Consider the following 22,425-nt stretch of genomic DNA (forward strand, 5'->3'; position numbering starts at 1 on the left):
GACAATGATGAAGATGGGAGAAATGGGTAGTTACTAAGTAGTTATTGCTGTATTTTTTCCTCTATAAATAGCCATCAATGGCTACATTGTAAAGAGATCCAAGAACTCAAATCAGAGACAATTGATTTATATTTTTCTTGCCATTTATATTTCCTATACTTAATTTTCTACACTTTATTTTATGCACTTCATTTTCGAAGCATAGAAATAGAGGTAAGTTCTCTGCACTTTATTTTATGTACTTCCTTTTCGAAGCATAGGAGTAGAGATAAATTAATGGTTAGTTTGATTGTTCACTCAATCATCTTTCTCCTTCTTCATCTTTCTTCTTTTAATTTTTCTTTTCTCTTCACTTGGCAATTTTGAAATCCTTTTCGTTGAGGCAAAAGAACCGTCAATGCAATCGCTTAATAATTGGCTTGAATTTGATCTGTAAAGATTTTTTAATCCTTACTGGCATGCTTGTATTTATGATATTTTCCTTCGTAAGAAAAATAAACCAACAATTTTTGGCACGCCCAGTGGGACGTCAAGTGTAAGAAATGAAAAAGAAATTGAATTCGTCCATTTCAAATAGCCTAGATGAAATCTATTGGCGTAAACAAAAATTTTTGGATATTCAAGAAGAGATCCATCTTCTTGATGAAATAAACTTTCATTCCTTACAATATTATTTGGTAGAAGAAAAAGGACACCATTTAATTAGAAAAATTCATCAACTTGATATGGAAATTCGCCAATGGAATGATGAATTGTCAACTCTCACTACCAAGTCTTTCACTGAGGCTATAATGGCTGAAATTTGTGAATTTTTTTAGAATTTTTCCATGGTTGAAAATAGCAAAAGCAAAGAATTGATTTCATCAATGGCTAGGGAGGTCAAAAAACTCATTTTTAAAGAGCCAATTTATGAAAAAAACATGGCTAAAAAGTATGTTGTTGAGCCAAGCATAGTTAAAAATAATGTTCCATATAAGACTTGGGGGGTTGAAAAACCCATTCTTAGAGACTCAAACCATGGACATAAGATGTCTATGAAAGATTTTCATAAGCCATTAATGGCTAAAATGAAACAACCCATTAGACCGAGAAATGATGAAACTCACATGGAGGATTTTCATAATTCATTAATGGATTAAATAGAAAAACAACCCCATTTATCAATGGATGATGAAACTTATTTGGCCAAAAAACATATACTGAAGCCAAACATGGCTAAGAATGATGAACAATTTAATGTTCATGAATCTGAATCTTTCAAAATTATTCAAAATGTCAAGTTATTTAAATTATTAAGGCCATCTTATACCATGGTTCTTGGTGTCAAAATCCTCTTTGGATTTGTGGTTCACATCAAAATTAAAATTTTGATGAAATGACTAATAAAACAATCATTTTTAAGCATTGTTTTGATGAATTTGATGCACTAAAGAACAACTTAGCCATTTGAAATATTGAACTTGGCTAGAAAAAGCCTATGCATTTAAATCAGTGGTTGAGAATGGCTTATCTTTTTAAATTAATGGCTAATTATTTTTTTTTAAGACACAAAAATGACAGTATGTGTGCTTGGTTTGGCCCTTCAAAAATTCAAGAAAATATCATTTTTAAGGGCTGTGGGGTAATGTTGGCACCATAAAATATTATTATTATTATTATTATTATTATTATTGAAAAATCTAGAAATCCCCTAGATGTTGATTTGTGATTATGTATCAATTTTAAGCAGAATATAACAATCCCAATCAAACAATCAAGACAAAGAGACACAACGATTTTACGTGGAAAAAACCACAATTGGACACCTCCAACTGTGATAAAAAACCACGGGCAACAGCCACAAAATAATCCACTAAGAAGATTTAAAGGAATTACATAGGTATACTCTCAATTACCTAGCGAATCCACGCCTAATTGAACCAACCTCTATGTGCCTCTTCCAACCCGTCTTCACCTTGGAATTGTCTTTACGATGAGCCACCCCGGAATCCACCAAAGCTTCAGGCTCGAATTCTTCAGAATCCACCGAAGAACAACTCTCTCTTTTGTAGAACAAAACACAACCTTTGATGTACTCTATTTAAACCATGAGTTGAATACTCAATAAAACATCAAAGAAAACTCACAAAGTATCCCCAGATATAAACCCTAGAACCCAAAAAGAAGATCTGGAATCGTAATCCTAAAATCTGACCCAACACGCGAATTTATAGAATCTGTCCCGCGATCTCCGCTCGAGCGCCCAACAGCCCGCTCGAGCGTCGTCAGCAAAATATGCGCGTCATATAACAGAGGTCCGCTCGAGCGCAAAATCACACATCTCAGTACTTTTGCAGGCGACCAAAACTGCTGGAACCAGGGATTCTCCGCTCGAGCGCGGGTATGTCCGCTCGAGCGGACAGGCAATTTTGAATGCATTTTTGCATTTTGCTTCGGGGGCGCTGCCCCTTGACCTCGCCGTGGCGCTGCCTCGGACCCGCCAAGGGGCGCTGCCCCCTGGACCCCCGCGAGCTGACCGGGCAGCTCGATCCCCGTCATAATCAGCGAAGTGGCAATCTTGAAAGTATTAGCATCACAAACTTCTCTGAAAAGCACAATTCGGATTGGATTCGCATCTAAACACTCATAGCCTCACTGAAATAAAAGTGCGAAAATAAATACAACTGAAAGGAGTTTTGTCAAACGGGATTGCCAAGAATAAAACCTAACAATTATTATTATTATTATTTTATTTTTATTTTTTTTAGTATTATTATTGTTATTATTTTCAGGACACGTGGCATCCTCTTATTCATTTGGAGAACATGAAGGACAAAGTGGATAAGTGGAAGGACACATGACAAGACAATGATGAAGATGGGAGAAATGGGTAGTTACTAAGTAGTTATTGCTGTATTTTTTCCTCTATAAATAGCCATCAATAGCTACATTGTAAAGAGATCCAAGAACTCAAATCAAAGGCTATTGATTTATATTTTTCTTATCATTTACATTTCCTGCACTTAATTTTCTACACTTTATTTTATGCACTTCATTTTCGAAGGATAAGAGTAGAGGTAAGTTCTCTGCACTTTGTTTTATACACTTCTTTTTCGAAGCATAGGAGTAGAGATAAATTAATGGTTAATTTGATTTTTCATTCAATCATCTTTCTCTGTCTCCCTCTTTCTTCTTTTAATTTTTCTTTTCTCTACACTTACCAATTTTGAAGTCCTTTTCGTTAAGGCAAAAGAACCGTAAACGCAATCGCTTGATAATTGACTTGAATTTAATCTGTAAGGATTTTTCAATCATTGCTGGTACGCTCGTATTTATGACATTTTCCTTTGTAGGAAAAATAGGCCAACAATTTTTTCAGATTAAATTCAAGCCAATTATCAAGGGATTATATTGGCAGTTCTTTTGCCTCAATGAAGAGGTCTTCAAAATTGCCAAGTGTATAGAAAAGAAAAATTAAAAAAAGAATGAGGGAGACAGAGAAAGATGATTGAGTGAACAATCGGGGTAATTGAATGTACAATCAAACTAACCATTAATTTACCTCTACTTCTATGCTTTGAAAAATGAGTGCATAAAATAAAGTGCAGGAAATATAAATGATAAGTAAAATATAAATCAATTGTCTTTGATTTGAGTTCTTAGATCTCTTTACAATGTAGCCATTGATGGCTATTTATAGAGGAAAAAATACAGTAATAATTACTTAGTAACTACCTGAATGGACTAAATATGAAATAGGTCGGATCCAAGCCTTGGACTGGCCCAATCCATTAGACTCAAGTCCAAAGGAGCTCGGTAAACAAATGGGCCAGCCAGTTAGGCCCAATTACATCATCAATAATCCACCCAAGTCCTCAAACACTTGGGTCCAATTCGCAGTGGAAAGGTCAATCCAGCAATGATGCTGGGCTGGGCTGAGCTGCAAGACTTGATCCTTGGACCGAACCAAAATGGGCTGAGCTTATACAAAGATATCCTATTGGGCTAGCCCATCTCTGCAAGCAATCTCATAAAGGGCCAAACCGAGGCACGACGGTACCGAGCCAAGGGAACCTATCAGAGAAACGTGGAAGCAGTGAACGCATGCATGTGCAAGTTACCACCTCAGCTGGCCCCCTACACCTAGAATTAAGGAAATGGTTAATCAAGAGAATGTGGTTTGTTATCAGCATGACTACCATAAGTATATACACCCTCTATCAACTACCAGATGGTCCCCTACCTTGACCAATGCAAAAGGAAACTTGACAGCACCAAAGCTCTATGAAATCATCTTGGGCAACAATTAAGAAGTCATATATAAGTTACACTCTCTTCATACTGAAGGTAACTAATCTAAACAAAACCCTACTGATTGAAAACACAACTCTCTACACTTAGAGAGTACCTTTCTCCTTCTCTGATTACTCATTCCCACATCGGAGGGGTTATCCGACCGACCCCGGTCGGGTAGCTCTAACGGTGCTCCTTGTTGTAGGGTCTTAATTCCTAGATAGTCTAATCAAGTGCGGAGCTCCGATCCACAATCATCTAGTGCGGTATTCGATATGCACACTACCCATTTCTCCCATCTTCATCATTGTCTTGCCATGTGTCCTTCAACTCATCCACTTTGTCTCTCATGTTCTCCATCATCTCCATAACTTCTTTTAACTCCCAAATGTATAAGAAGATGCCATGTTTCCTGAAAATAATAATACTAATACTAATAATAATAATAATATTTTATGGTGCCAACAATCTCTCCATCACTACAATTACATAGTCATTTCTCTCTCTATTTATGTCCATCCATTACAATTTAATGTATCTAATATTCAAACAAAATTCGGATAAATTACATTTTGTTATTTGATTATTTCTCACTTCCATCTCCACTTCATCATATTTCAAGCATTTTTTAAAATTTATTTAAAAAATTAATTTATATCTACAATCGGATAGAAAATGATACATCAACAAAAAAAAAACTACTGATTTCATTCATATTAGCCAAAAAAAATCAATTAAGTTGGCTTTTCCCCTCTTAAAATAAAAATAAAAAAAGGGTAGTCCACCACTAAAATTTAAAAAAAACAAAAACAAAAACAAAAACAAAATTCTGAAAAACAAAATCGATAGACCAAATTTCCCTCCTATAATGCACTGGAAAATTATAAGACAGCAATTTTCAATAAGTTCCACCTTTTCATATCCATATTATTAAGACAATTTCATTTCTATTCCCTTCAAAATATTTTTCACCTGTGCTTCAAAAAATTACAATATTTTGTGTGGTATTTGGTAAATCTATCCTCCATTATACATGACCTATGGTAACACTAGTTTTTATGTAGTGATGACAAAGAAATGATATTGGCAATAAAACATCACAATTGCAACAAAAATAATCATGAAACATACAAAAATAAAAAATATTGTAGAAAAATGGGATTTTCAATATCATTTTGATGGTGCACAAAGAATCCATCTCAATATAAGGTCTTAAAACTGGAATGCTTACTAGCGTTCATTTGTACCTCTACAAATCACAAGCTAAAATAGTCCCCTGGTCTAACATGAATATCATCAATTATTTTTCATCATCTCATCCTGGGTATATCCAAGATTCAACCCGACTGCCTTCGTGTTTCGCCAAATCCACATCCATAGCACGAGATGAGCACTTTACAAAAGCACTTCTATCATCACACCAATGAGCCGCGTGCATTGATTTGCAATAGCAGTAGTTGCAGTGTTTTCCAAACTCCAACTAGTAAGAGCTACACAATCAATCTATACAAATCTACGGGTTCAATCAGCTTCTATCATCTGCCTCCTCCTAATAACTACTCGATATGAAAATTAGTGGAACAAGTATACTATACACCTCTACATAATACATCGTACCCGTGAGTAAAAAGCACTACTATTGTTGACAGCCTGCCCTTAATTGCATATCTGAATCATGATTACCGTGTCCAGAGTCCTTAGAAGGATGTTCTTGGCAAAAAGGATCATCAGCACCATGAACAGAACTCAACCTAGGAGAGAAGTTCCAACCGTTCACCTGATCCAGCTCGTGGCCAGTGGTTCTCATACTGGCTTCTTCTTTGAATTTCAGGAAAAACATAGACGACCAGTAATCTTTTGCCAAATTCTTCAAAAGAGAGGGAAAAAGAGTAGTCGTATTATAAACAAGCATCAGATTAGTACATATGACTGATACAGAGGCAAGCAAGCAACATTTTAAATAACTAACCATTTTCATCAGATGCACCAGCTCATTTAGTGCAGTTTTAAAGAGATCAGGGTGTGCCAGATCAGGAGTGCTCAAAATTTCTTGTCGGCTTCGGTAAGATATGTTTACTTCCATTGTTGCACCTGCTCGAGGCATTATTGTGCAACATATAGTCAGAATATGCCTCACAAAGTATATATATATGGAAAGCAGACATGAGGTAGAAAATGCTTGGTAAAAGAATGAAACAGAGTTCATTTTTTATGGTGAGTCAGTGACTACAAACATAACAGGTGACATGACAGATTTTTCTCTTATTATGGATTGCATTGTAAACTAGATAATTTCTTGGAAATTACAAAGGATTTAAATTTCTGTGTCGAACCCTGGGCTGGGCTGGAAGAAATTCATGTAGAAATATGATTTAATCTCAGTGTGTAGAAGTAATATACCTGCAACTACATACTTCTCAATAATGTGCCGTGCCATGTAAATTCTTCTAACAGTATCATCAATAGGTATCTTATGAAGCTCATTCACTTCATCATAAAAATGCATGCTCTCCCCAGCAAAACAACTGCAATTATGAAGAAACAAATAAGTAATAAAACATAGGGACACTAACCTCCCTTGAGGCTCAGAGAAATACACCGGACCACACAAGTTTGACATAACACAGTCCCCTTTCAATTAGTCATTCATTAGTCTAATGGATGCAAACATTTTACTATTGTTTGTCCATGTGTTTACACACCATCTCCATTAGCCCTATTCGTTTTAGCCTTTACTAGAAGGAAAGTCAGCATAGTTATGTCAAACCTGTGAGATTTATTGTTTTTTTCCCAAACCCAGGAGTGGTAAGTGTAATTTACGTAAAACTCAATGATGACTAGGCGTGCAACTCAAACGGATTCTGTCCGGTTGAGATGTTGCCTAGGCCCATCCCAAGTTGTGCTGAAAGTTGTCTAAGCTCGACCTGCAATCCAAACTTGTCTAGCCAAGCTTGACCCGAGCATCATAAACTACAGTTGGGATGAGCTCAGGTTCCTCGGATCAAACCCACCCAAGTTGCACCCCTAATGATAACCAATCTGTAACTCATTTTGTTTAAGGGGGGAACACTGCACCTATCTGCAAATGCCGTGAAAGACTGACGGAATTTTTTGTTCAAAAGAAGTTTATCGAGCGGCTCATTAGGATCTATGACCGGAGCTGATTCCCTTTGTAATAGTAGACCGCTATCAGGTATCCCCAGAGCCTGACCCATTGTTGCAAATTCCTGGGTATCCTTTTTCCTCAAACTCATTTGGGAGACTAGAGGCTGAGAACTTGATATAGAAAAGAAAACAAGAACAAATATACTTGCCTGTTTAAACAAGATTGCTATAAATGTTAGCAAATATATGCAATGATCTCAATCAAGAAAAAATTCTACTAATGTTTGCAGACACACGCAACCTGACAGAGAAAAAAGAACATGGAAAAAGCATACCGTAATTAATAGCAGAAATCTTGAAGCTACTTGAAGCCGTTTAATATCATCGTGGATTTCATTCAAGATGTAGGCAACAACCCATATTCCTGCAAGGGAAAAAAAAAAAAAAAGAAAAGAAAAGAAGAAAGAAGAATAAAGAGTAATGGGTCTTTTTTCATGACTTAGCAATTATTTATACAGATAAAAGCACCTAGTGCCAACTGCCAATAAATTAGAACCAGACCAGTGCCAGGGGGTAAGTTATAACAATGCACTAGAAAGCAAGGACTATCCAACATGGTTCCGCATCTGTGCCTGACCCATATCTGACACAGACACACTGTCCATGTGGCAAGTCATATTTTTTATTATTATTATTATTATTATTTTTTGCAAGACACATTGGGTACACTTCACGGATGTAGATGTCTTGTGTTTGGACATGCCTTAGGACTCCTTTGTGTGGGGCTTTTTTTATAATATGAAAGCTAATTTAGGGTCAACATAAAATATATGAAAACAAAGAAAGGGAAAAGTGAAAAAAAATAATAAAATCCATCGGCTTTTACATTGATGCCTCTTATATCTTTGTGCCCTAAATTTATATCCCACTACATAGCAAATAAAAATATTTAAAAATATATATATATAATTTTTTTGCATATTCTCGTAGTGTCTGTATCCTAATTTTTTTTTAAAATTTTAAATGTCATATCTAGAGTGTGAAATCAAAACATTCTCACAATGACACCATAAATCAATCTGGGTATATTCTCCTACGGATACAGCCTCAGGTAAGAATTTTCAACTCTCTGTCAAGTCCATAATTTCATGGTAGTTTGGAAAAATGATAATTTCATCACTCCAGAAGAAATCTGGTGCATATTTATCAAAGACGAATATAAATCCTAATAAAAAGTGGAAAATTGGAGGCAATCTAAAATATGTACCAATGGCAGAAGTGGAGACAAGAATTCCACGCCAGAGGTCTTTGAGTTCGTGAAATCTGAACTGTATGTGACGAATGGCTCCTGTGAAACCAACCAAAGCTGCAACATACAGTGCATGGAGGCAAACAACTGGGATGATCCATTGAGTCCGCATGTGGCACCAATTATTTAAAGGTCTTTTCATGTGAATAACTACAGCAAAGAAACTCAATCACAACAAGCAATTACCTTGAAAACTAAAGCAACAGAAGAACCAAAACAAAAAAAAGACTTAAAAAAATGAAAGAGCAGTTGTAAAGATCGAGCACATTGATGGAAACACCGACTGTGTGCAGATTCAGGCATGTAGGAACATCCAATCATACATATCAAAACATCTTTTGGGGAGCCGCTATTCCCACTACACTTTACTCTAAATATACTCCCTGCTTTGTCCTTTATTATACATAGTTACATTAATACTCTTTCACACAAAATACACTCCTTGAAAAAATCAAAAATTCAAGGGTATTAATGTATTTGGAGCAAAGAAGGGAATGTATTTGAAGTAAAGTGGAGTGGGAATAGTGGCTCCCTATATTTTGCTATGCATGATCATTTTGCGCTTAGAGCATCTCCAATCCTTCACCTATTCTTTCATCAAATTGATTTGATGAATAATGAGTTTTAAGTGAGCTCCAATCACTTGACCAAACTTGTAGCAAATCAAGAGAGAGGCAAAATTTTCAACAAATCAAGGTTGAACCAAATCCTTGACCAAATTTACAACAATAATATTTTTACTCAGATTTGATGAAATTTCAAAAAGAGCAAGGATTGTAGATAATTTTCTTTCATCAAAAATGGGTAAAACATGTTTTTATAATAAGTTTGGAATTCTTCAGCAAGATTTGATGAAAAAAGAGAGTGAGGATTGGAGTGTTCCATACTTGATCAAGCTTTTAACCAAATTTTCTCTCAAAATTGATGAAAAAAAGAGAGTACGGATTTGAAATGCTCTTAATGATATTGACATGAGAACAATTATTCAATATTTGTATTCACAATTTAATATAATTATCCACGAGGAAGAAAGATTTCCCCCCTTGAGAACTTCGTTGGTGCATTAGAAATCACAGCACTTTGTTCTTGTTCTTACGTTTTCTGTCAACGACATAAAAACAATAATACACACTGAAACTTTGATCACATGTATTAACAAAAACTTTCTATTTAGATTATCAACTTAAGGTCCAAGAACCTAACTCCGTAGGAGTTGGGACTCTTGTAGAGTTAAAGTTTTGACATCTTTATTCAAGTGTAAAATTGATGACTTGGCTTCTGAAATGTTTACCCTAAAGTTTGAGGGACTGCATATCTTATAATTGCAATAAAAATCAGTTCTCTAATATCACCATTTCACATTTGTTCTCTTGCTATAACACATAAAAATTGGGAAGAATAAAGACTAAGAAAAACAGTGTACTCAATTTGAAAATAAACATTAACCAACAGCAAAAAGAACATAAACCATATATATCGGTTTCTAAGGATGCTAAAAGGTACTGGTAAGAGACCTGGGAAGAAAAAATTAATGAGTTCATGGCCACAAGATAGAGAAACAAAATGGATTTCTAGCAAAAAAGCCAAACTGACATGGTATTTCTTACATGCAGCACCAGCAATCCAAGGCAAGAGAATCAAGGGAAGAAAAATATAAGACCTAAAGGGTGGTAAACGCCTCCTGAAACATCAAAAGAAAATGAAAGTGGCAAAATTATTAAGACAGAAAATAAAAACTGACAAATGTCATGATACAATTCAGATATACATAGTGAGATAGAAGTCCGTAAAATGCTGTACTGATCACCAAAAATAAACAAATAAATAAAATGCTGACATACCTCACAAATATGTTATACAGTTGGAAAGCCTGAACAATGCGGCAGCTCAACAACAAACCAAATCCAAGAGGACCTTCAACCCAAACTGTAAACAAATTTCCTTGGAAAATAAATCCTTGGAACATATAACTATTAAAGGCAATGTACCAAAGATGCACACAGAAATACAGGGAAATAATAATAATAATAATAATAATAATTAAAAAGGAAAAAGGTGTAAAAAACCTGCCCAAAGATAGCAAGATTGCCACCAATGCGTTTTTCTGAATTCCAGGAAATTAAAGGACAACTGCATAAATCATTAGATGATACTGTTGAAGCAACCATCACTCCGAAGCCCATAATTTTTTTTTCTATAATTAAGACATTATAAAATGGACGATATAGAAATACATTCCTACCACAATTGACAACAAGAGGTTGAAGCTGGCAAAAACTTGAATCATTGGTAGCCAAAAACTGCTGCCTTTAGGACGAGGAACCTTATGGATTAAAAAGGGTAAAGCTGACCGTGTGAGAAGCCTAAAAGAAAAGAGTGGTTAATGGGGCATAGACGGCCTCCGAAATGAGCCTGCTTCTAACAAATAGAAAGCAATACGAGTAAAGAATATAAAAAATGTATAATAATACAATGTTTTATCAAAGGAAACAATTAGGGCCTGTTCGGTTGTGTTGTCATTTTCTATTTTTTGTTTTCATTTACTGAAAAACAGAGTAAACTTGTTTAGCAAACTATTTCCGAAAAAAAAAAAAAAAAAAAAAAAAAAAAAAAAAAAAAAAAAAAAAAATTGTTAAAAAGAAGAGGCAAAAGCTAATCAACTGGATGCATTGGACAAACCACAAAGCTTTGTTTGAAATCGTGTTTTAAGCCCCAACTTAATTTATGTTTCACAGGTATGCAGATCAGTGAAATGGATATACACACACACACACACATATATATATATATCAGATTGTTAATCTGTAAAGATTTTTGAGCTACCCTAATTGAGAGTGAATCAAATTCAATGAGAAACAAAACCAAATTCAATGAGAAACAAAACCAATCTGCATAAAATTGACTTACAAGAAAGATCCATTTCAAATCAATTGCCATAAGAACAACTTCTTAACACCGTAATTTGATTTAAAAGAGTTCAATCGCTACATATTACAAGCTAAAAGCACTCAAATTGAAACATAACAATCTTGAATCTCATAAAATTTACTTACAAGAAAGACTCATCATTTCAAATCAATTGCCATAAGACTTTCCCTCTTAAGTTCTTAACCTTAAATTTTTAAAATAATTCAAAACTCCACTAGTTACAACCCAAAAACACTCAAATCAAACAAAACAATCTCATATTTCCACATAACTTCAACATCAAAAGCAACAAAAATTCCACATGAAATACCCATTTCATTGAAAACCCATTAAAATCAAAGATTTTAAGCAAACATAGAGACACACACACACACACACACATTTATACATACATATATATATATATATATATATGTAACTATGAGAGAGATGAGAAGGTACAAGATGATGGAGAGAAGGGAAACAGAGACGGCTATGTAATCGGTGGGACAGCCTCCTTTGACGGCACAGCTAGCCATTGAAGTTGGGAATTGAATCGTTCAGTTCCAACTGTTTAAACCCTCTCTGATTAATTAGCGGCGAAAGAGAAACAAGTCTTCTTCTTCTTCGTCATTGTCAAATGTGTTCGTCGCTGTTTTTCTGAGTCAATAAGTCCACCACACTACAGTACAATTGCTTATTACATTTTAGGCGTTTGGCATACCGATCGAGAAAACAAAATTGATTATCTGGGAATGGGATGGCCTTCCCTCACGTTGTATGGGCCAGAAATAAATAAATCGATCACTGTGAGGACTTGAGGGTACGGTGCTCGCGAATCTAGTTTAGTTAGGTTGCATGTCATTGGTCATCTGACCGAATGAGTTTGGGTTCAGAAAATATTGGCCACATCCAACTACTCATAGTTTCAAAATCAACTATGCCAGTTAGGCGAATTAGGCGGATTGAATATGGATTAAGTTGACAAATTTAGCAAATCTTAATTTTACAAAAATAGTTCTAATTTTTGACTAAATAAATCATACTTCATAAAAAAAATCTTAATTTTTTTTCACTACACACAATAAAGAAGATTCTTAAAAGTATTATTTTTAAATTTCAATACTTTATTTGTTGAACAAATAAATAATATCCACATATATAAATATTTATGACAAATTTTTAATTGTATGCTGTTGGATCAATTTTGACAAATTAAAACTTGTATATCCACCATCCAACCAAACCTCCATTTTTTTTAAAAAAAAATTAATAGACCCACATCTGTCAGCTCAATACATCAAAATCGTCAATTTAACATTGAGTTAAATTGGGTTACTTAGACCATCTCCAATGGTTCAACAAAACCATCACTAAATTTAAATTTGGTAAAAAAAGACAACTTTTTTGTCTCCAACAAATGATATCAAAATGAGAACGGCCCAAAAATTTCACTAAATTGAGAAACTGGACAGATTTCACCATTTTACTGTATGTTTATGTTGGAGGTGGGTCTCACCAGATAACCAGCTAGACCTCCGGCCGGTTGTCCCACCAGTGGTGTGCCATCGCACACAACAGATCATCTGCTCCAAACACAAATGGCCCATCGAAGTGGACTAATTTACCACCCACTTCGCCACCAAACTCACTTCAGTCTCGATTTCAAAAGGGACCGCCTTCTCGCTTCTCCCTGCAAGTTGACCGGCTTTTTTCCCATTATTTTTCTTTCCAATCACTCTTTTCTTGACCAGTCAACAGATTAAAACACAGCAAAGTAGCAAAAGAACCATGAGGAGGACTCCAGCTACTATAATAATTATGTCCTTCATATTAAGTCCACGATGGCGATGATTTGAACCCTCTGGAGGAGGAGATGAAGGCAGCATTAGAGGCAGGGGAGAAGGACATGGACTCAGGGGACTATACTCACAAAGCTGCAAATTCTCGACAAAAGAGCTTGAATTGAAAGTTTTGGAGAGGAGAGCAGGATCAATGCTAGAAAGATTGTTGTTGGAAACATTGAAATTAGTAAGGTTGAGTAATTTGGCAAGTGAATTTGGGATTTTGCCGGTGAAATTGTTGTTAGACAAATCGAGTACAGTGATGGTAAAGATATCCCCAAGAGTTTATGGAATCTGGCCTTTGAACTGGTTGTTCTTCAAGACGAGTACTGAAAGGTTCTGTAATATGTCAATGGCTTCTGGGATTTGGTTATTGAGGTGATTGGATCCAAGATTGAGTGAAACAAGAGAAGAGAGGTTGATTAGACTTGCTGGGAAGCTCCCATTGATAGAATTTCCGACAAATTGAGCATTTCAAGGCTACCCAACTTGCTCAAAGAAGATGGAATCATTCCAGAGAGCAAATTGTGATTGTACGGGAAAGAAATAAACCTTCTCGTATAATCCTGTTGACCAAGTCTGCACTCCTCCGTACGTCGTCGCTTTATCACCTGAAAACACAAACGTGAGCTAGCCGGCGGGTGTATGCCGGAAACCTCTCCGATGCCTAAGTCAGTAAACTTGACAAATAGACAAAAGCTCTGTGTATTCAGAAAGCAAAGTTGTGTGTTACCTCCCCAAAGGTGATGTTTGTGAGCTTTTATAGGTTTCGTGTAGCACAATCCTAGTAGGACTTCTATTCCTCCATGCAGAGTCCTCCTAGGATTCGTACTCCTGTAGGATAATGCTTATCCTTTAACACCCCCCTCACTGCTTAAACCAAGTGAGATGGTTTTTACCATGGCCGAACCACAACATGACCGAAATAAAACTAGTTATGCTGAGCCACAGAGTTGGCCGAACTATCCTTAGCTCGGTTCTTCCTTCTACTCCTCTTTATCTCGGTTCTCTCATGTACAACCCATGGTACATTCAGACCGAGCTTCCAAGTAGCAAGGTTCTGACCGTTCTAACCACAATACGTTATAACCGAACTAACTCTGAGTCCGGCCTAACTACAAGTTGCTTCCGGACCGAAGTAACTTTACACTTCTTCTAGGCCGAAGTAATCTTTTACCTCTCTTGGGCCGGAGTAATCTTACAGCCTTTTACCCAGCCCTTCGTGCTTTGGGTCATAATGTCCATCTCATAGCTCGGCCCAATTTTCACCAAAATTACCCTCTCAATTGCCCCTTAATTCCATCTGCACAGCATGATTGGGATTACCTGCCTATCAACCGAGCTGAAGTTTTCAAGCCGTTCCAACCGAGCTAAAAAAAGCCTTTAGCCTCTCCAGCCGGGCTAAAAGCTCTTTAGCCTTCCAGCCGAGCTTATTTCACTCCGGGCTCTACTTGTCCGGTCAAAATGTCTCTTCAATCACAACGACTGTAACGCTTCCCATTCTAATGACACGTGGCACGCTCTGATTGACTGAGGACGGCTATCACGCCGTCTTCGTACTTTGTGAAATTTGAACAGTCCTGCCTAAACTTTCTCCTTTCGTCCTTTTCACAAAACAACCTTCTCATCTTTGGCTCTACCACAGTTTTTCTTATTTCCCTCATTCCTTCTTTCAAGCTCCATTGCCCTCTAACTTTTGCAACTGTGAAGCTTTGTTTCGTGTGCTTTTTTTACGGCCGTTGCTTCCATCTCCAGATCTTCTTCTACAATCTGGTAAGCAAATCCATTTTTCTTGCTCTGTTTTGCTCTCGTACCTGTATATTTTGTTTTGTGTGTTTTTTGCAAACACTTTTTCTGTCTTGCTTTGCTCTGTACTTCTATAGAAAAAACTTAATAGTAGAACATATGAGTATATGTAATACCCTGTAGGAAACTAGCTTTTGATCCAGAATCATGATGCATCCGAACTAGGATACTGTTTAAGCTAGGTAAAACTTTAGTTAGCTTACAACCGAACTAACACTTCATATTTATGTCAGTAGCTTTAAATAAGTCAAACCACTTCTTGGTAGCCCTTAACCGAGGTAACCTACCGAACTAGGTTTGCACTTAGTATACTGAGATACCTGAAATCCAACCGATTTAGGCCTTTGGGGCTAAACCAGCTTTCTTAGTTTTTTAGACCGAACTCAGAAAGCTGCCCCTAGACGATGAACCGGTCTAACAAAATCGTTTCCACAATCAGTATGCCCTAACGCTTGCCAAGGCCTGGCTAATAAAAACCCTGCTTAAACCGAGCTACCAATCACCTTGCAGAAACCGAGATAGAACCTATAGTATCCACAAAGCCGAAGTAGGGCTCCTATAATTTTTTTACTTTTATTTTGTAACACGGTCCAATGATCTGTGCTTAACCCCTCTGTTTTCTACCTTGTAGACTTAGGTTGCCCAGGCACTCCTCTGCGCGCTCAACCGAACTACTGAGCACAATTTTTGCACCGATCTAATTTATTCGTAAATTATACAATATATGGGTAAGTATAGGTATTTAGTAAATACTCCGGGCGGCCTAGCCGAATTCAGGAAAGACTACAATATACCCGATGACGTCCACCTGATTTTGGCCGAAAAAGATGTCATTCCTTGGGGTAATGAAGGCTTTGTCCCCTTCACCCTCTTATCCATAATTGAAACCGGACTACGATTTCCAGTCCAACCTTTAATTTGCGAGTTTCTTAGGCAAACTAGACTGTGCCCTACCCAACTATCCACCAATTCCTACCGCATCATAATGAGAATAGCCGAACTGAACCGCCAAGCTGGACTAAACCTTGGCCTGGCCGAAATCTTCCACCAATACTCCATTGGTTCAAAAGAAGATGGGTGGGTCTATTATTTAAGAATACGTCGTCGCCGAGAGAAGATAATAAAACAAACACCAGATAAGGACTTGAATGACGACGATTTTTTCTGGGTGTCTGGGAATTTTGAGGATCACCAAGCCCAGATTCCTGGCCGACGTATAAACTGGAAAAAAAGGAGAACCTGGTAAATTTACTTCGGTTTTCTTGCTTGCTATTTAATATTTCGGTTTGTCAATCTTTCAGCCGAGCTAACAGTTGTCTTTTTTTTTTGCAGATTCTGCCCACCTCCATTCTTTATACAGCTACCCCAATCTAGCGACTTTGCGCACCGCACTACGGTATCCAGAACGTAGTTGGGCTAAGCTATTAAAGTTCGAGCCGACCTACAGATACAGCGGTCGCCGAAAGGCAAGAGTAACCGACTTTCTTCTTGAGGAGGCCCCAGAACCGGACCCAACCTTGCCAAAAATCAGACTAATCCCACTAACAGTTGAGGAGGAGATGGCTAAAAAGAACAGAGTAAGGGCGCTTCTAACCGAAACAAACAGGCCCGAAGTACCGCTACTAAGCCAAACGCAGCCTGCCATTGTGGCCCTCCCTTCTCAACAGCCTTCTTCATCACACCCCTCAAAGTGCGCCCGATCTACCCTGACCGAACAACAACTTGTGGATGAGAACGAATCCATCCCTCCACTAAGTCCTCAACCCATCCTTCAACCAGAGCAATCTGACCGAGCTGATTCCTCAAAATGGGCTCCAGTTCTCTCCTTTCAAAACCGAAATATCGAGGAAAGTGACTCGGTTGTTACTGAGAAGGACCACTTAATGGCTTTCAACCTAGCCAAGAGTGTTTGCCTTCCAAAAGATATGGAGCACCACAACAAGCAACTCAACACTGAACTGAAGGCCATCCGGTCATCAACAAAGTCAATGATCCTGGTAAGTGGCTCTCCCTTTTCTGTCTAATTTTTCCCAATTATCAGTCCGGCTGAAGAGAGTTACTATTCTTTTGCAAGCCATTCAGAAGAACAATATCGCACATAAGAAAGTGCTGGAGCTCAGGAAAACGACAAGGCATGCCATGGCAGACACCAAGGCAAAGACAGCCGAACTTGAGAATTCCAAGAAGCGGATAGCCGAGCTACAGTTCGAGAACGGTCGCTTGACCGGACTTGTTAGCTCGGCTGAAGTTGAAAAACAAAAAATTACAATAACGGTGAAAGATAAATATTTGCACGAGTTGGCCAAACTCGAAGGCAAAAAAGACGCCGAAATAGCGGACCTGAAGAAGAAGATCAGTGATGCCAATGCCCAAGGTTTCAAAGAGGCGGAGGGCCTCTACATTCCGCAATGCGAGGGGGCGAAAGACTTGTTCTTCAAGTGTGGCTGGAGGAGTGTTGTGGAACAGCTCGGCTGTGCGCCTGAAACCGAGGTCTACAATGCTCCACAGTACTTCATTCCGGCCTCACTTGCGGAATATGCTGTTTCGGTCCAAAAACAATTTTTGCAAGATTCAGATGATTCAGACGATGAAAACGAACAAACTGTTATTCCGGTAGTCAACGCGCCAGTCAACGATCAATCAGCTCGGTTGGAGGCAACGGTGGAAGACCTGACTGTTGAGCCATCGACTGATATCGTTCTGTCAGTTGCTACTGAGACAGATGTTCCATCTGCAACCGGCGTTCAAGTTGACATTAATACCAAAATTGAAGACCTCTTTTCTTGATTTTGTACTTTTCTTTTTTTGCTACTTTTTTACTCTTGTAACCGTGCTACGGCCCCTCCTTTGTATTTGCTTCCTGATGAATGAAAATTTTCATTAACTCTTACTTCGGTTGATGTGTACGTTTGTACTTGTTATGATTTTTCCACGATCTTTTATCTCGGTTTTTTCTGTTCAAACTAACTATGCTTTACCAGCCAACCACTCCTTAGCCGACATAATTACTTCAGCTGAGGAGTAATCAGAGTCGGTTTATTCCAGCCAACCACTCTTCAGCCATACCCTTACTTCGGCTGAAGAGTACAAAGAGTTGGTTTAATCCAACCAACCACTTTTCAGCCATACCCTTACTTCGGTTGAAGAGTATAAAGAGTTCGTTTAATCCAGCCAACCACTTTTCAGCCATACCCTTACTTCGGCTGAAGAGTACGAAGAGTTGGTTTAATCCAGCCAACCACTCTTCAGCCATACCCTTACTTCGGCTGAAGAGTACGAAGAGTTGGTTTAATCCAGCCAACCTCTAAGTTAGTTTTCCAGCCAACTTAGCATAATTTTTGGTTATTCCGACCAAACGTCCTGCAGCCTGGATCCTTATCCTGGGCTTAGGAAGGGTGTTGGTTTAATCTAGCCAACCACTCTTCAGCCATATCCTTACTTCGGCTGAAGAGTACAAAAGAGTTGGTTTAATCCAGCCAACCTCTAAGTTAGTTTTTTCCAGCCAACTTAGCATAATGTTTGGTTATTCCGACCAAACGTCCTGCAGCCTGGATCCTTATCCTGGGCTTAGGAAGGGTGTTGGTTTAATCCAGCCAACCACTCTTCAGCCATACCCTTACTTCGGCTGAAGAGTACAAAAGAGTTGGTTTAATCCAGCCAACCTTTAAGTTAGTTTTTTCCAGCCAACTTAGCATAATGTTTGGTTATTCCGACCAAACGTCCTGCAGCCTGGATCCTTATCCTGGGCTTAGGAAGGGTGTTGGTTTAATCCAACCAACCACTCTTCAGCTATACCCTTACTTCGGCTGAAGAGTACAAAAGAGTTGGTTTAATCCAGCCAACCTCTAAGTTAGTTTTTTCCAGCCAACTTAGAATAACATGTTTGCAATATTCCTAACTTCACTAAAGCTAACTTTTACAGAGAACAACCCATGCTAAAAAGAATCGATTGTTTTATTGAAGAAAAAGAAATTACACATGTTTGGAAAGAAAGTTAAAAATAAAATAACTTGAGATTGGCCGTGTTCCATGGCCTAGGGATTGCTTTGCCGTCCTTGTCTTCTAAGTGGTATGCCTCTTTGCCTGCTAACCCAACCACTTTGTAAGGACCTTCCCAGTTTGGCCCTAGCTTGCCATCTCCTGGTGTCAAGGTGTTTCCCATCACTTTGCGTAGTACCCAATCTCTGATCTTGAATTGTCTTGGATGTACTGTTTTGTTGTATTTCTTGGATAACTCTTGTTGGTACGAGGCAATATGGACTAATGCTTTTTCTCTTCTTTCTTCGGTGAGGTCGAGCTCGAATGTTATGGCCTCTCCATTTAAGTCGGGGTCAAAATTTTCGTTTCGAATTGTGGGGAGGCCAATTTTCAGTAGGATTACGGCTTCCATTCCATAGGCTAAGGAGAATGGTGTTTCTTCTGTTGAACGTCGCGGTGTGGTGCGGTAGGCCCATAACACATGAGGAAGTTCTTCTGCCTATTTGCCTTTGGCTTTCTCCAACCTTTTCTTCAACCCATCCAAGACTACTTTGTTTGAAGCTTCTGCCTGTCCATTTGCTTGGGGATATGCCGGTGTAGAATTATAGAACTCTATTTTGTATTCTTCACAAAAGCCTCTGAAGATTTTGCCGTCGAACTGAGTGCCATTGTCTGAGATAAGGGCTTTTGGTATGCCAAACCGAGTGATGATGTTTTACCAGACGAATTTCTTCACATCTCTTTCCTTGATTGATGCCAATGCTTCTACTTCCACCCACTTTGTGAAGTAGTCTGTTGCTGCGAAAAAGAACTTTCTGTTGCCGGGCGCTGTCGGAAGTGGGCCTACTATGTCCAAGCCCCACATTGCGAAAGGCCATGGGCTAGTTAATGGTAGGAGTTCTCTTGCTGGTTGATGTATTTGGTGTGCGAATTTTTGGCATTTTTCACACTTCTTCACATATTTCTCTGAGTCTGCCTGCATGTATGGCCACCATTATCCTTGTGAAATGGCCCTGTAAGCTAGCGATCTTCCTCCTTGATGGCTTTCGCACACCCCTTCGTGTATCTCGTACAAGAATGCTTCCACTTTGCTGGGGTGGACACACTTTAGATAGGGTCCTGAGAACGACTTTTTGTATAGTGCTAAAGATGGGGAGAGCCAAAATCGCTGTGACTTTGCTCTAATTTTGTTGGCTTCTTTCTTTTCTTCTGGTAGGACGCCATCTTTTAAAAATAGTATGATGGGATCCATCAATGAGGGGCCTAGTTCTGTGCAACATACCTCTTCTGCTTCGGGGTCCTCAATGCTTGGTCTTGGTAGGTAGTCGATCAGTAGTGGATGAGGGATGGAGGTGTCTGCCATTGAGGCGAAGCCTGCTAGTTCGTCTGCTCTACTATTTTTCTCCCTGCCGATTTGCTCTATCCTTACTACTTCGAATTTCTTGATCTCTGTTCTGACCAATTCTTGGTACTTGGCCATCCTGTCATCCTTTGTTTCATAGTCGCCAGAAATTTGGTTTACCACCAACTATGAGTCGCTGTAAACCATTAATTCGGTAGCCTTCATATGGTATGCCGATTTGAGTCCTGCTAGAAGTGCTTCATATTCCGCTTCGTTGTTTGATGCTAGGAAACCAAGGTTGATTGCTTGCTCCACAACCAAGCCGTCTGGTGAGATGAGGACTATGCCAAGTCCTGCACCATGCCGGTTGGATGCTCCATCCACAAAGAGCTTCCATATCTCACCAATGAATAACTTCCAGCAAATGGAGGGGTCGGATGATGTCGTGGGGTCAAGAACGTTGCTGGTGTTTTCTTCAAGGTCCATGCTTGCTGTCTGCCCCTCGCTATCTGGCTGAACCAAGTCTTTATTTATTGGTGAGTCTTGGTTTGTTGAAGCTTGGTTTGTTTCTTCCTTGCTGTCTTTAGTCTGGTTTGCCTTTGAGTCTAACTTGGTACCTTCTGCTAGGGATTGCGCTATTCCGGCGTCATCTTCCATCCCTAGTTTGGTTGTGTCAGTTAGGTCGACTGGGCAGATATGACGACTTCCAGGAGTAAACTCTGCGACGAAGTCTGCCAAAGATTGGGCCTTTACTGTGGTCCTAGGTTGGAACTTGATGTCGAATTGTCCCAACTCTACTGCCCACTTCAAAATTCGCCCGGAAAAGTTCGCCCTCTAAAACAAAACTTTTAGTGGGAAAGCTGTGAAGACGACTACGGTATGGGCGTGAAAGTAGTGTGCCAATTTCCTAGAGGCCATCATCAAGGCTAATGCCAGTTTTTCCAGTGGCAAATACCTTGTTTCGGCTCCCAGCAATGTCTTGCTGACATAATAGATGGGTAGATGTTGAATTCCTTCCGCACGGACCAATACTGCGCTAATTGCGTGCTGAGAGACTGCAAGGTATAGGAAGAGTTCTTCTCCTGGTATTGGGGTGACCAGCAATGGTGGGGAGGACATGTATTCTTTCAGGCTTTCCAGTGCTTGGTCGCATTCTTCGTCCCATTCGAATTTGGCTTTTAAAGCTTGAAAGAATGGTCGTAGTCTGTCTGACGATCGGCTGATGAATCGGTTGAGTGCAGCCGCCATGCCGGTGAGATGCTGTAGTTCTTTTACTGAGTTTGGTCTCTCCAACTCCTGAATTGCTTTAATCTGGGAGGGGTCCGCTTCTATACCCCGGTTGGTCACAAGGAGCCCAAGAATTTGCCAGATCCTACACCGAATGCACACTTCGATGCGTTGAGGCGCAACTTGTGCTTCTTTAGGATATCAAACATCTCTCCTAGGTCCTTAAGATGGTCATTTTCATCCTTGCTTTTGACCACCATGTCGTCGATGTAAGCCTCCATCGTTCTTCCTAACAATGGTTCAAACATCTTGGTGACCATTCGTTGGAATGTTGCCCCTGCGTTCTTCAGGCCAAAGGGCATGACCTTGTAACAATATAGTCCTCTTGGAGTGGTAAAAGATGTGACCTCCTGGTCTGGTTCATGCATGGCGATTTGGTGGTAGCCTCTGTATGCATTCAGAAAGCTAAGTCGGTTGTGCCCCGCCGTTAGGTCTACCAGTTGATCTATCCGTGGTAGAGGAAAGCTGTCTTTTGGGCATGCCTTGTTGACTGTTTTGTAGTCGACGCAGACACGCCATTTGCCATTCTTCTTTGGCACTACAACCGTGTTGAAGATCCATTTTGGGTAGTGCAC

At 38.9% G+C, this 22,425-nt stretch overlaps 1 protein-coding gene across 2 annotated transcripts; it reads right to left on the reverse strand.

Moving 5' to 3' along the window:
- Positions 1-5,417: 5,417 nt before the first annotated feature.
- Positions 5,418-12,533, reverse strand: RGS1 (REGULATOR OF G-PROTEIN SIGNALING 1). 2 transcript variants are annotated; one of them, XM_082871432.1, is made up of 11 exons: positions 12,056-12,533; positions 10,929-11,049; positions 10,753-10,816; positions 10,528-10,612; positions 10,294-10,367; positions 8,645-8,836; positions 7,713-7,801; positions 7,348-7,586; positions 6,673-6,797; positions 6,242-6,363; positions 5,418-6,139 (listed from the first exon to the last, which is right to left on the reverse strand). In XM_082871432.1, exons 1-11 carry the CDS (start codon positions 12,130-12,132, stop codon positions 5,909-5,911), a joined length of 1,419 nt encoding a protein of 472 aa, XP_082727558.1. In that variant the 5' UTR covers positions 12,133-12,533; the 3' UTR covers positions 5,418-5,908. The 2 variants fall into 2 exon arrangements, with proteins under 2 accessions (XP_082727558.1, XP_082727557.1); XM_082871431.1 differs by having other exon boundaries at positions 10,528-10,642.
- Positions 12,534-22,425: the final 9,892 nt, after the last annotated feature.

This window comes from Camellia sinensis, chromosome 5 (assembly GCF_055761805.1).
Source record: "Camellia sinensis isolate YWXY chromosome 5, ASM5576180v1, whole genome shotgun sequence".
Taxonomy (NCBI): Eukaryota; Viridiplantae; Streptophyta; class Magnoliopsida; order Ericales; family Theaceae; genus Camellia; species Camellia sinensis.